At 38.9% G+C, this 14,162-nt stretch overlaps 1 protein-coding gene across 1 annotated transcript; it reads right to left on the bottom strand.

Annotated features, from left to right (window-relative positions):
* Positions 1-6,347: 6,347 nt before the first annotated feature.
* On the bottom strand, positions 6,348-13,002 carry SEH1L (SEH1 like nucleoporin). The gene is made up of 8 exons (XM_019614334.1): positions 12,904-13,002; positions 12,687-12,737; positions 11,813-11,959; positions 10,235-10,446; positions 9,196-9,294; positions 7,673-7,813; positions 7,216-7,373; positions 6,348-6,502 (listed from the first exon to the last, which is right to left on the bottom strand). The coding sequence occupies exons 1-8, from the start codon at positions 13,000-13,002 to the stop codon at positions 6,348-6,350; spliced, it is 1,062 nt and encodes a 353-aa protein (XP_019469879.1).
* Between the last annotated feature and the right edge of the window lie 1,160 nt (positions 13,003-14,162).

The following is a 14,162-nucleotide window of genomic DNA, read 5'->3' on the forward strand; positions in this document are numbered from 1 at the left end:
TTTTTTTTTTTTGCTTTATACATATAAGCAAATCACCACTAGCAAGTGTACATATAATTAATAATTTATCAAGCTGTTAAAAATTACCAGAAAATTAAGCACATTTACATTAATTGTATAGCAGCCATATCAGGTATAGCAGCCATATATTATATATATTATTAAATCTTACGAGTTACTACAAATATACACATTCATTAATATACGAAATGTCCCAGCGGTACTCCTTAAGCCAATCTCAAGTGTGGGGCCAATACACAACAATCTCACTTCAAAGACCATTCGCATCACAGACCATGGAGCCAGCTTATAGTCAGCCAGGCATCCCCGGTGAAAATCCAATCTCTTTAGGAAGTCCCATAGGAAAAGCTTATGCATGGAATGAGAGCATTGCAGAGAGAAAAGAGAAGCTTCATTTAGGATAGAAAACAAGTCATTAGCACAAAGAGAGGGCATAGGACACCATTACTTGTCACAGCCAACAGATGCTGCAATCTACTGTGCAGACAAAATTTTTACTTTTCCCAGGCAATTCTTCTGTTCTTTCAGCTAAAAGTGCCACTTCCTACTTTCTCAGGATGTTGCTGTTACAGTTCCTTGATTTTGTCCTTATGGAGGGTCTCTCCAGGATGTCTACAGTTCTCGAGATCTTCCAAGAACTCAGATGCATTTCTTTAGGATGCTTTTGTTTCTTAGGTCTGATTCCCAGGCCAGCAGGCATTTTCTTCTGTCAGTGTTTTCTGTCAGCATTTTCTTATTGCAGCCGGCTTGCCTTTAAAGCTGCTCCCATTACCATCCTGAATTAGCTATAAAAAAAGACACGGACACTGCAACCTTATTTTTATTGATGGTTGCATAGGAAGGAACATTTCTTTGATATAAGAAAAGCAGTAAAGAACAGACTAATTGCTGTATTGAAGGATGTGATTTTCTAAAGGGGCAAGAGAAATTCTGCAAATGGCTTAAACCTTCAAAAGTATATTTTGCTGTTTGCATATCCAGAATGTTCTTATGTTTTAGGAATTAATTCCAGTCCAGCATAAGAGTTTGTTTTTAACTCATAAAGCTCATTCCTGTACAGAGGAATGTTATTATTTAATATCTCAATTTTCATCTTATTTTCAATCACATAACATTTCTGTTGTTTATCATGCAAAGTACAGCATGGTTTCAAGGAAAAAAAAAATAACTTCTTGATAAAAAGGATTTTACTAAACCTTCTCTTTTCTCCACAGTTCTATTCCTGTTGGCTGAAACTTCTTGGCACCATACCCCTGTGCTCTGTCAGCAGGCACTCCTTCACGGTATAGCTACTTCTTACAGCTTTTAATAAATTAAAATTAGACTCAACAGAGACAATCAAGAAACAAATATGGATCTGAGCAAAATATTTGAAGGTTTTATGAGTAAATATAGCTTTTAGAATACTCCTGAAGAATGCAGGTTACCCTCTTGTTACCTGATGCTAGTGATTTAGCCTGGGAAGTCACAAAAGCCCATTCCAAAGCATGTGGCAATATCAAGAGCAAGAGCTGTCAGGAAATACACTGATACTTTAGGTTTGTGTGGCACAGTGCCCATTTAATCTCCTCCCCATTCAATCTGCTGAACCAGCTCCACGTCACCCTGTACAGTAATGCTACTCCATAGAAATTCCATGCAGTAAAGGTCCTGCTTTATCCTCCTGCTGCCTCACTCCAGCCAGCCCTGAGTCAATGCCAGCATGCTGAGCCACAGCCATGCTATTCCTGTACTGACCCATCAAAAAGGAAGTTTTTAAGTCGTAACTGTTTCTTCAATGTCCTAAGTGAACTACTCAATCCTTGCAAATCTGAGGCTGCTGGAATTGAAATCTGACAACTGCAACTGTCTCTAGATCACCAACACATCCATAAGAAATGTCAATGAGTACAGTGTGCAGTAGAAAAACGTAATATCCTACTGCATATCCAGAAAGGCATGGCTTCTTTGACCTAAATACAGGAGAACAGACATCTGAATCCAAAATCTCACACTGGTTACAAAACAGCTCCACACCATTACAAGAAAAGACATGCTAACACACCTTTTAAAATAAGTTTATTAGTCAACCACAATTATAAAATTTAAATATTTATACAGCAAGATGGAAATTTTTTAAAGTAACCCAATATTCCAAATTGCATTTTGCTGCAGTATACACAGGAATGGCTTTGTTCTTTTATGAGTTGATCAAACATCATCCTTTAGTTATTCAACCACTTCTTGAAAGTATCTTTGAGAATACATTTCACATTTCTCAGTGCAATATATAAAAGAAAAAATTCAAGACCACGATAAACTGATACCAAAAAGAAAAGGAAAAAACAAACAAACAAACCAGGGCAGGCACTTTGAAGTTGGCTACTCCGTAGCAGCTCATGGTTCACGTTGGCATGTGTTGTCACAGTTGAAAGCCTACCGATTAACATGTTCCTTTGATGCACACAAATGACTGTTCCAAATATTGCAGTTTGTTTTGCAAAACATGCATGAAGACCCCAAATTTTTTTAATCTTCTGTAGGAGAGAAGGAACACAAAAGCAGCCAGAAATGGAAGCATTCACAACCATCAGTATAAGGCCCTTTAACATTTATTCAAAGTAACATGTTAGACCCCTTCATTCTCAGGTAATAGATTAAGAGGCCGAGATACACATCGTCTGCGAGGGTGAGGATACTGGAGGTTGGCAGTGTCAGCATCGCAAGAGTGCTCTATCAGAGGAGGAGGAGGAAGGAGCTGGGCATGACTGGACCATCTCGATCCAGCCCGTGGGGAATCCAGAGGGGGAAAGAAATACCTGAAACAATTAAGACAGGAACAAAACACCAAAACAAAAACAAAAAAAAAACAAAAAAAAACAAACAAAAAACAAACAAAACAAAAAAAAAAACAAAAGAAAAAAAGAGAAAGGCAGTAAATACAAGGAGAACCAAAGGGGAGAAAGACATGCTGGAAAACAAAAAAAAAAAGCTTTAGTATATCCATGCCAAAACCAATAGAACGTAATAGCAGAAATCAGGGCTTGTAATTCAAAACAAGACAAATCTGGAAACTGTCCTTTCAGGAAAAAAAGTTTTCCCCTGAAACTCATAGAAAGAATACTGTAATAATAATTCTAGTACCCATCTTGCAGAATGAACAAACTGCTTTGGAAATCAAAAGAATTTCATAACACAGCTATGAACATGCTTTCACTCTCCCAGAATTCCTGTGGTCTCTTAACAGCTTTTAGTAACGCTCCATTTGCGACACAAGTTATACATTAAAAATCATGTAAGTACATTTTCTGCATATGCATCTAACTCAGATGAACTTCACGGGACTTCCAGAATAGACATAAAAACATTGTATAGCTTTTACAATAGTTTAAATTTAATAGTATACATTTACAGAAGATAACTGCTTTCAGTGAAGTACAATCTTTGTGTCTATTTCCGTATTTCTGCAAAATACTCAGGATCAATTTCAGCTTCCTGGTGAATCCAGAACTCAGAATTACAGCACTCCGTGTCATTTTTCTGCCATTTTTATTAGAACTTACCCGTAATATTTGTGTGTTTTAGTATAACTACATTAGATACCTACAGGTGTTATCTATATTGTTTACAGTTCTGTGGACTTTCCTAAAAGAACAGCTGTACACTTATGAAATTACGGACAATCCACAACACGCTGCATTTTGGTTTCAACTTTCATATGGCTCAAACATTTGCATTATTTAGGACAGTACTCTCAGAATTTTAGTTACGCATGGAATCATTGCCATAGGAACATACAAACACATCAAAAAAGTATGCGTCCCAGTCAGGATGAAGAAAGCTTGACAGTACTTACAAAACACATATTTTAAGTCATACTAAGTTATAAACGAAGAAATACCAAACTATCAAAAGCTACCATCTGTACAATTGTCAAAGCACAATTTTCTTTTTCCTTTAAAACTAACAATTGCATATAGTACAAAGCAGTCACAAACTTGCGATGTTAAGGAATCTCAGTCAAGTGTTAAACACTATGAAATGTAAAACACAGCAGTTATCAAAACAATTTTAATGAAAGTTACTTTAATGGTCACTTCCCTCCTCCCACCCCAACCAAGGACAAGATTTTCATTTTTACTCAAGAACTAGCTCATTTGACAAGTTATTTTAAGAAACTGTTCTGATGGAAGTTTTTTTGATTTTTTCTTTTTTTAAACAAAAAGCCTCTCCTAGTATTTTTCTATCAGGAGTTTCAACAGTATCAAACTGTGCGGCCTAGTACAAAAAAAGTACACAACGTGGTTTAAAAAGGTTTTTTGAATAGCGTTTAGTAGTTAGCAGGCTGCTGGTGTCTTGGGAGAGGTCAAACGGCGTTGGGGAGGGGAAAAAGGAGTTCATTTTCCATTCCTGTGTGCATGCAACAAGCAGCAAAACATCAAAGTTACTCCAGTTAGCTTGGTATCAGCTCTGCTTTCTGTTAAAAAGGACATAATACAGATGGAGAAGGGAAATTGTATCACAAATCCAGACATATATAATGATATCAGCATAACAATATCACCCTGCCAACTCCTTTCCAACAATCTGTATCATCCATTTAAAAACTATTTTGGCTGAGAACCCACTTTGATGACTGTGTTTTAACTGTTTTCCAGAGATCCAGATGTACCTACGCCTTAGCTACCTTATGTGTTTAAACATATGAACACCAAAACATCATGTTTGTGGTTACAGACAAAGTAGATTGTGTAGCATACCAATTTAGTCAAATGTCAGTAAATAAATCTTTCTTATAAATGTTAATGGCTAAAAAAAAGTTAGCAACTACGTTTTTGCGGTTCATGCCAACATGATTAAAACAGAAAACGCGTTAAGTGCACCTTAGTATGAATATGTCCCATTCTAGGACATATTCTTAAATTCCACAGCCATAGACTTAATTCTGTAACCAAAAGTGAATCCCAATATCTAACTCTCAAAACACAGAGCAATGGAGGAAGTCCAAAACAACAGTAGAAGTTTCAGTTTCATGGTGGCTCCCTACCAACATAAAGGAGAGAACCACCACCACTGGGGTGGGGTACGGGCGTCTTTCTGGCAGTATGGCTTAGATAAGGAGATTATGGATCCACCCCCCATACTGAAGAGGTATAAAATGGCCTGTATCTCCTTCCTGCAGGAGTCCAAACCACTTACAGCTACATAGCTTTTGATATCCCATGTCCAAAATGGGAATAATTCCAGCATTTTTTGCTACGCAATAAGTAGCAATTGGAACCAGATGACCAATATAATTTTGGCTTCCTTTCTTTTTTGAGGCTTGTCCCATAACCACCTTTTGCTCTCCATTTATCCTATGAGGAAATGTGAATGCCCTTCTCTCTTCAATGGAGCAATGGATTTGGAAGCCAGAACTGCCATTCTAAACTGCCAGAATCACCCAGGGGTGGTAGAAGGGGGAACAGCAACGCTCCAAAACCTATTCCAGTACTTCACAGATGAGCATTTTAAATTAAAAGAAAAAGGTTTGTATTGGTAGCTGTACATGGATGGAAATGAAGGCATCTGGGGAAAACCAAATAAAGCTGGCCAAATAACCTGTAAGTTTCTGCTGTGGAATTTGGTCACATCAAGCCCTTATACAGCACACATCCTGTAAAGCACTGTACTGAATTCACCTTACAACTGCAGGACCCAGTAATTTTTAGAGTTTAGTGTACACAAACTGAAAACTGGTTTTGGTTAAGGCAGTTTAATTTACCTACCTAGTAGCAATTATTAAAGAATAAAAACAACTTAGAAAGCAGTAAGAATTCCATTTGAGTAAGGAAGATTAAAAAAAACCCAAAACTTTTACTCAAATGATGTTACACCTGCAAAAACGCAAGTAAAATAAACAAACACCAGCCTATGATTGTTGAAGTCCTGTGCTATAAAGTGTCTTTTCCTCCTTCCGTCCTGCTACAATGTCCCAGTCAAAACCAGAATTTGTTGCTGGTATTTTTGCTTAACTTTTATACGTGCATCTAAATGGCAGTTACAAAGCAGTATGATCAAGTTTCTTCTGGTTCAAAACTACTTCAGGAAAGATTTTTTAAGAAAGCGAAAAGACTAAAAGTGAAAACCATTGCTACCATTGCTTATTTATACAAGGTAATTCCTCTTACTACTAGCGTAACAGACACAAACACAGAGCAAGGCCAGAATAGCTTGCAGTAGTATTCGTGTAATAAATGACACCACACTTCAAAAGAATACAAAACATGAAAACTCAGTGAAATTAAGAATCAAGAAGACTCAGAGAAGAAAGTATTTGCTGAGATCCAGTCTCTTTACCAGTTAGCCTACCTGCTGGCAGATGATCCATTTAGTGAATTCTGTAGGCTTGCATTGGCTGAACCTAGAGAGGCGTTAAAAATTCCCTGCTGGGAACTACCATTGACTGGACTCCCGTTACCTTTCAGTATACCAGTGCACTTCCAGTTGTCCATGTAATTAGCTGCAAATGTATGCAGATAGAAACTGTTAGTTTGGACTCTGAAACTCAGCTTTTGGTACAGTCATGATACTTCAACTGCTAGGCATCTGGTGTGAACTAGAATTGTACTTCAGCATCAACATACATATTCTGAGTAGTTGAGTATCTGGTCCTTTAGCTGCTTGGCATTCTCTGCCTATCCATTATTTACACCTCCGTTTTGTTCTGTGGTAAGAGTGAGTTTGTTTTGTCCTTAATAAGGCTTTAATAGAAAGCTGAGAAACTACTGAGAATGGATGAGGGAACTGCCACTGAGTTTTGTTGTCACTTCTTGAAATTTAAACAGAAATATAAAAAAGCTCAAGGGGAAAAAAAGCCAGATTGCCTGAGTGCTGTTTTAACAGAATACAGTTTTTCTGGGTTTGGCAGCAGGCAAAGACAACAACTCAATACTAACAATACAAGTTAGTTCTAAATAGTGACCATTTTAGATAGCTGCGATCTGGTAAAACATGAGATTTGAGATTACCAGATATAGTGCAGTAACAACTATTCACAGAAACTTAAATCATTCCCATGTTCCAGCACCTTATTTCCTTTTTTCTGAAATGTCAGTGCAAAAACCTATCATTCACCAAATTCTAAAAACCTTTACTCCAAAAATACTTCCTCAAATACACTGAGCGTAGCACAAAGCTGATGCACTTCAAGCGGAAGACCCGCAGAGTTCTCACCCTTCCAAAGCCTAACACAGCCGTCATCGCCAGAGGAGGCCAGCACTGTGCCCGTGATGTTCCAGCTGACTCGCCACACCTGGGAATTGTGATTGTCAAACTGAGCCACGATATGAATTTCAAATTTCGTTAATCCTCCAGATGAAGTCAATTCTTTCCTGTTAAAGAGAGATGCGACAGTTTGGCACACAACTGCTCGAAGTTCTGGCTTGAACACAACAATAAAAAGAGGTCTATATCCTTCCAGAAATGTACTTAGCAGCTGTATAATAGATTAGAACTATTAAGAGATATTCAGGCAGAACTGACGTTTTGCTCACAATCTTGTCATCCTAAAAAAACAGGCTGCTAAAATAAATTGAACTACATCCTTTGCATCTCAGATACTACTAAGAAAGACTCTACAGTATGTACCGTATCATACTGAACTATGCTCCAGTCTTGCTTTTAAGCTCACCTTAGAGGTTTTAGTGTGAAAATTCGTACGTCTTTGGTTGCTACAGCTAAGATGTGGAAGGATCTTCCCAGATTTGGAGCAAATGCAATATCGTGCACAGGATCTGTGACTGTCATCAGAGCTTCTGCTTTTGCGTATTTCCTGTAGGGCATGAAAAATTAACCATTAGTGCCACTACAACTGCCAGGGTCACTAATTATGTAAAGCAAACATAACAGAACACGGAAAAGGGGGTTAGTTAGGATACATGATGATGCAAAGCTGTAATTATTTTAACATAAATTACATTCTAACTAATAATTATAAGCTGATTTCTTCAGAAAGTGAATACAGCAGATACGTTAACTACTAATATCATAACACTAAACACAAGGGAACTGTTAAGTCATGGCCTGAACCACTGAATGATCACCTGGGGAAAGGTTAGCCCTGGGAGCACAGGTGAAGGCAATTCAGCTGTGTGACTGGAAGAGATGGAGCCTGGCTGCATCTCTCTTAGACCTCATTTAAGGGCTGACTGCCACTATGGAAGGATCTCTGGTTGAGATCCCTCCCTTGTGGAGTCTTTCCTGCAAGCCTAGATCTTCAGAGGCAGGTAAGCACCTTTACTTTTCCTTTGAAATACCATCCTATCTGCGCTGATCCTTTTGCTGTTACACTCCTGTATCCCACTTCCACTGTGTTAATCTTTCTGAATGTAATACTAAATCATAGACAAAGCACAGATTCCAGTACAAAGAACACTTCTGTCAACAGATAGAAGAGAGAATTTTAAAAATTCCTTCATTCACAAATTTGAAGAGGAATTTCTACTCCAGAAACTTACTAAATAGCTTGTGCTTGTAAGCAGGCTACTACCTACCTCCTTTTCTGTACAGCAATATATTTCATTTTCTTATTTACCACAAGGTGAGTTGCAACAAATTTTCTGTACTGTTAATGCACAAAGAACGTAGCCTGAAGTCAGGAATAAGCTCACAAAACACCCTGGAACCATTCACATGGCAGTCATACTGAATGAAACACAATCTGTCATCCACTAATTGAAAATGGTTCAGCATGCATTTTCTGGTTCTGAATCCTTAACTCCCAACTGCTACTGACTGCTAATAACTCACAGGATCTTCTGTCATTATAAATATGATCTTAGAACCATTTTTATTGTTACCTTGAACAAAACAGTTTCTAGTTCAGCATAATTCAAACTTCCAACTTTGGTCCTACTGATTCCTTGTGCAAAACTAAGAATAAAAATTTGCAGAAGCATAAAAGCAACTCTTCCTTTAAAATACCAGTAGGAGTACTGGAATTTCTGTGCTGAGATGGCAGATTTTTATAATTTTGTTCTTCTTTGACATCTGTTAGCCTTCTGAGGTGTCTCTCCCATTCAAAGTCTTACAGACAAAAGTGAGGAGTATTATTATTTCCCACTCCTCTCCATGAGCAACAACAGGAATGAAACAGAAGGCCAGACATTTACAAGCTATTCTAAGATCCCACAAATATATTGTTATTTAGCATACCTGGTATTTTCATTGTATTCGTAAATTTGAACTTTAGCTAATATATTTGGACTGTTGTCATCACTTCCTACAGCTATCATTGGAGAATGTGCTCTGGAGCTGGAAGTAAAAAGAAGCGAATTCTGTTAATAATTATTTCACAAGCCATCTCCAAAATTTAAGACATCTGTAAATAGAACAAAAAAATTGCCTAGAAAGAAATACAAAGTATTATTCATAGTTATCAGTATTACCTCAATTCTGTTGTCTTGAATGTCTACTTTATACAACAAATAAAGATAAAACATCAAGGAACACAATTTGGCAATTTAGTTCAGGATGACATATGCTCCCAGACATCAGGATTAAATTCATTTATGCATTTGCAGTGAAGTACTTGCTTTAAGGAATACGGTACAATCTGCATCCAATGATTCTCAGTGACTGATTAAGGGGGGGTTTCATTCAGGTTTTGGAAAGCCAATTACAAAAGATACTCATATATATGAGTACTAGTTTTTAAATCAACTTTTAACACAACTTCCTAGGGTGATGTAGAGATAAAGCTTGTACTCTGAACCTTTGGGACAGATTACTTATGTATTCTTCAGGGTGGGGATAACCCAACCATTGCATTCCTCTGATATCTTTCTGTCCAAGTAGGTTAAATACATCACTGAGCCCCTGAAGATACAACTAAAGGAACAATACAACCCTTAGACTTTGTGTTAGCAAAGCCTGTGGTTTCCAGCACTGCCAAGGGTGCGTGCCCTTGTTAGAGTTGTCCAAATTATTACCTATTGTGACAACTTCCTGAAGCAAAAACATGGGAACACACTCTTTATAAACACTTTTTTCTATAGGAAACTCTCAGGTAAGTTTTGTGGGATAAAAAAAAAAAGCACACTGCAGTTCTTGAGCTTGTTGATTACTGCTTGTAATTAAGTTTGGGAATACATCCTCATGGGACAAAGGGCATTCTGTAACACTTCCAGAACTAACTCTTCAGATCTTCTGCTTACACAGTCATAAAGCAACACCTATGGTTTTATTAACGTACCTTGAAGGATTCCACGAAATGCAACTGCAGCTTAGCTTGCACGAGATCTCATGCTGCAGTGACCACTGACTGAGATTCATCACATCTGGGGCTTCATAAATCCTTACAACTCCATCTGCTGAGCAAGTTGCTAACATAAGACCCATGTGCTTGGGAGCAAATTTCACATCTGTAACAGATGTCCTACTGTCTACCAGAGTGGTCCTCTTTACCTGCAAAAGAAAGGCAGAAGTTCTTGGATGTCTCCAAATGCATTTCCTAATTTGTTGACTTTTTTCCCCTTGCCCAGAAGGTAGCGAAAGTCTGACAACACTGCTTCATAGCATCGTTTATTTCTTCCATCCAGAACTAGAATAACTTTATATACTGACTTAATAGGAAAAAAAGGACAAATTACTGCATTGGTGCCATTTGAAGCAGGTGCACTGTGATATCAAAGTTCTGAGAGCAACAGAAGTTGTTTAGATTAAACTTCAGGAAAAAAAAGAAAGGAACACAAGCATAAAATACAAATGCATTGGCCACAGGCAGTTTGAATGTGTCCTCTTCATACATAGTGCTGACAGTATCAACTGCGATCCCTAACAACACTGCTTTCTAATCTCAGTGCTACTGAAGTTGACCATGAGGCATTTCCCAACAGAAGTGTCTGAACAAGTACTTCTGAGAAGGGAATGGGAGAATACAGCAGACATTTGATAGGAAAGTTGTCTAGAGTGAAAAAGGACAAAAGAAATAAATAGTTTTTGTTCCAAGCTTTCTCTTTTCTTGTCAGGAAAGCATGAGTTAGACCTGAAAACTACAGACCAGTACAGCTCCTGCACATGAAGTCAGCTTCCATACCCCGCTAGATGCTACAGGTTCCAACAACTCAACTCTGCCCAGTCACACACTTTAACATTAGAAAGCTTTAGCGGAAAGTAGAAAATTGCAGATAACTGAAGGCAGAATATAGGACTGGAGGAACAGTATACTGAGATCTATAAGATTAAGTGTCTGCAAAAAGTCTGTTTAGATATAGAAATTCCCTCTGTGAAATGCTATCCAGAAAATCTACTTCTGAGCAAAATGTTTTATTCTCCAAACGTGAGCTACTGTTTCAAAGAGGAAAAAGAATGGCACAAGATGGTTTCAGACGAATAAAGAATAAAATACCTACAACTTCAGTTCTATTGCGTATGAGATTCAGGTTTGCAGAGGAACACCTAATTATACCAATATTAAGTGACACTTAACTGGCCTGAATGTTGCCATTTAGCTGTCTGTCCAAATGTCTTGAAAGTACTCTTATATTGGAACATTGCCACAAATTAACAAAACACAATAAAGTCAAGGACACTTCACATTAGAGAAGAAAATTTTCTGAGTTCTGTTTTAGGAATAGCAAATACATTGCAAACTCAGATGTCCAGTACATGGAATTTACAACAACTTAATGTTCGGTCTTCTGTGTAATTCTGGAGTTCAAACAGTTTAAAGCTTCAGCCCAATACAATAAGCAAACAAATCAACGAGGCACAGCCTGTTTTTCTGGACACATGAAAACAGTAAAAACTAAATTTATAGTTAAAATCTTACCCAGTGACTCTGGCCTCGGAGTTTATCATTGGATTCTCCCACTATTTCTTCCCACACAGCTGCTGTTCTATCAAAAGAGCAGGAGGCCAGGACCTGCCCAAACTCAGGATGGGCCCATGTCACACGCCACACAGAGCCACTGTGCGTCTGCAAGATAACACAAAGTGCAACAGTTCAGAGAAACACATGACTCCAAGCGAGCATGAAGGGTTTTCCATACGCTTTTGTGACTTCCTGCTGTAAAGCAGAAGTAAGAGGTCTAAAGTAGCATACCTAGCATCTCTAAGTATTATTCATTACTGCTTTAAAATCCTAAGTTCCAAAAAACATAGTTGCCAACTAAGATTCTGTCTTGACAGGAGCCTTGTTTTACATTTTCAACCATCACTATGTCCATTTCTAGCTTGCTTGTAGCATGTGTAGAGCATTACTTAGCTTGTCCTTCTTCACAACAAACTCCTCTTTCATACCTGGTCAATGAACACCGCTTTTGCTAGAGAAAGGGAATATAAAAGCTTCACTTGCACTTCCTTTTATAGGGATTACTGTACCCTGGTCATGTTATATACAAGCTCCAGGATAAGTCAGAAGCCGAATGCACTAGTTAATTGCTCTGATGAACTAGTCTCCATATATAGTTCTCAGAAAGGTTATGGGCAAAAAAAAAAGAGGTCAGTTACAGTGTTGAACAGCCATTCCTATTCTTTTTTCTCCCCGCAGCCAAGAAAATGCAAACAAGAAAATATTCAATTAAAAGCAAAAGTACTGTTTTCCAACTCCTCAAGCACACACTACCGCTGTGTGAAAATATATCACTACAAAAAAAAAGAAATAGAAATAACAGTATCACTCTGTAATGACTATTAATACAAACCTTCCAGCTTGCAGTGCAATGCCAATCCCCATTTTCACTTTTGTCCCAGACCTATTGAAAAATCAGAAGACAATCATATAATTTGTATGTAAGTGCAACAGCTAGTAACAAAAAACACAGCCACTAAAAAAAAAAATCACTACTGAATGTTTTCATCAGGAAAAATCTCCCTGGTGCAGTACTACACTATGCTTAACTTTGAAAATATCCTTCTTACAGATACGGAGGTCAGGCACATGCCTGCAAAATCCACCATCATGCAAAGTCTGTCATTTGTAAGCAGCATATTTCTCACAAGGAAACAGATTATGGCCATGTTCAATACGTTATATCCCAGGGGCAAATCACTTTGTTTTACTGCAGCAGTCCCACAGTCCTCACCGTGGTACAAGCTCAGATGTGGTCCCCAAACCCTGGTGTGGCTCCTGGTTATCACCTCAGACAGAATAGAAAAGTTCTGTTGGAGAGGACCTACAGAGATTGTGGAGTGTGACTGCAAGGCAGGGCAAAGCAGCAGACAAAACAAATCTAGCATTACAAAGTGGGGTAAGAGATCTTATTGCTGCTTCTAATATTTCTAACTTGATCTATGAACCACATACAAGTAACATAACCTCCCTTTCTCTCAATTTATCAGCCTGATGTGAGGGAAGCCACAAATCTTATCAGCCATGAAACGCTGCAACTTCTCTGCAGGTGCTGTTTAGGGCCCATTTGCTGAGAGTGGGATGTACATCAAATATAACATGGCTGTAAAACTTCTTAAGAATCTCATAAAGGACTGTTGTAACTGGAAAGCTACATTATGTTGTTAAAGGTGTGGTTTCTAAGTTCTACCTAAATCTTCCTCTCTTTCTTTTTAGGCTTCAAGTTTTACATACTTGGTCTGATCAAAGGCTGTTAGCTTACTCCTTGGGGCTGAGCTGATTTTTCTTTTTTCCTGTTTCTGTTGGTTTTGTTTGTTTCTTAACACAGGATCAGAGAGAAGAAGCTGTTTGCTTGTGTACTGGGTTCCCTTGGCAGGGTTCTGGTACTGAGGTGCTGCAGGGCAGCTTCTGTGAGCAGAGCCCAGCTGTGCCCCATGTCAGCTCAGAGCTCCAGCTGCTCCAACAGGGACCCACCGCTGCCAGAGCTGAGCCACGAGTGATGCTGGGCGTGCTCTTGGAGAGCAGATTTTAGAAAGGGAAATAACACCATGGAGCAGCAATAGGGAGAGATGTGAGAGAACAGCCCTGCAGGCACCGAGGCCAGTGCAGAAGGAGGGCAGGAGGAGCTCCAGGCACACAGCAGCAGCTCCCTGCAGTCCAGGAGAGGCCCACAAAGGAGCAGGCTGTCCCACTGCAGCCCGTGGGCACCGTGTGGAGCAGATCTGCCCGTGCAGCTACGGAGGAGCCCGCGGGGCAGCGGCGGATGAGGCCTGAAGGAGGCACAGCCCGTGGGTACCCACGAGGAAGCGGCCCGGGCCGGAGCTGCGGC

The sequence above is a fragment of the Meleagris gallopavo genome, chromosome 3, assembly GCF_000146605.3.
Source record: "Meleagris gallopavo isolate NT-WF06-2002-E0010 breed Aviagen turkey brand Nicholas breeding stock chromosome 3, Turkey_5.1, whole genome shotgun sequence".
Taxonomy (NCBI): Eukaryota; Metazoa; Chordata; class Aves; order Galliformes; family Phasianidae; genus Meleagris; species Meleagris gallopavo.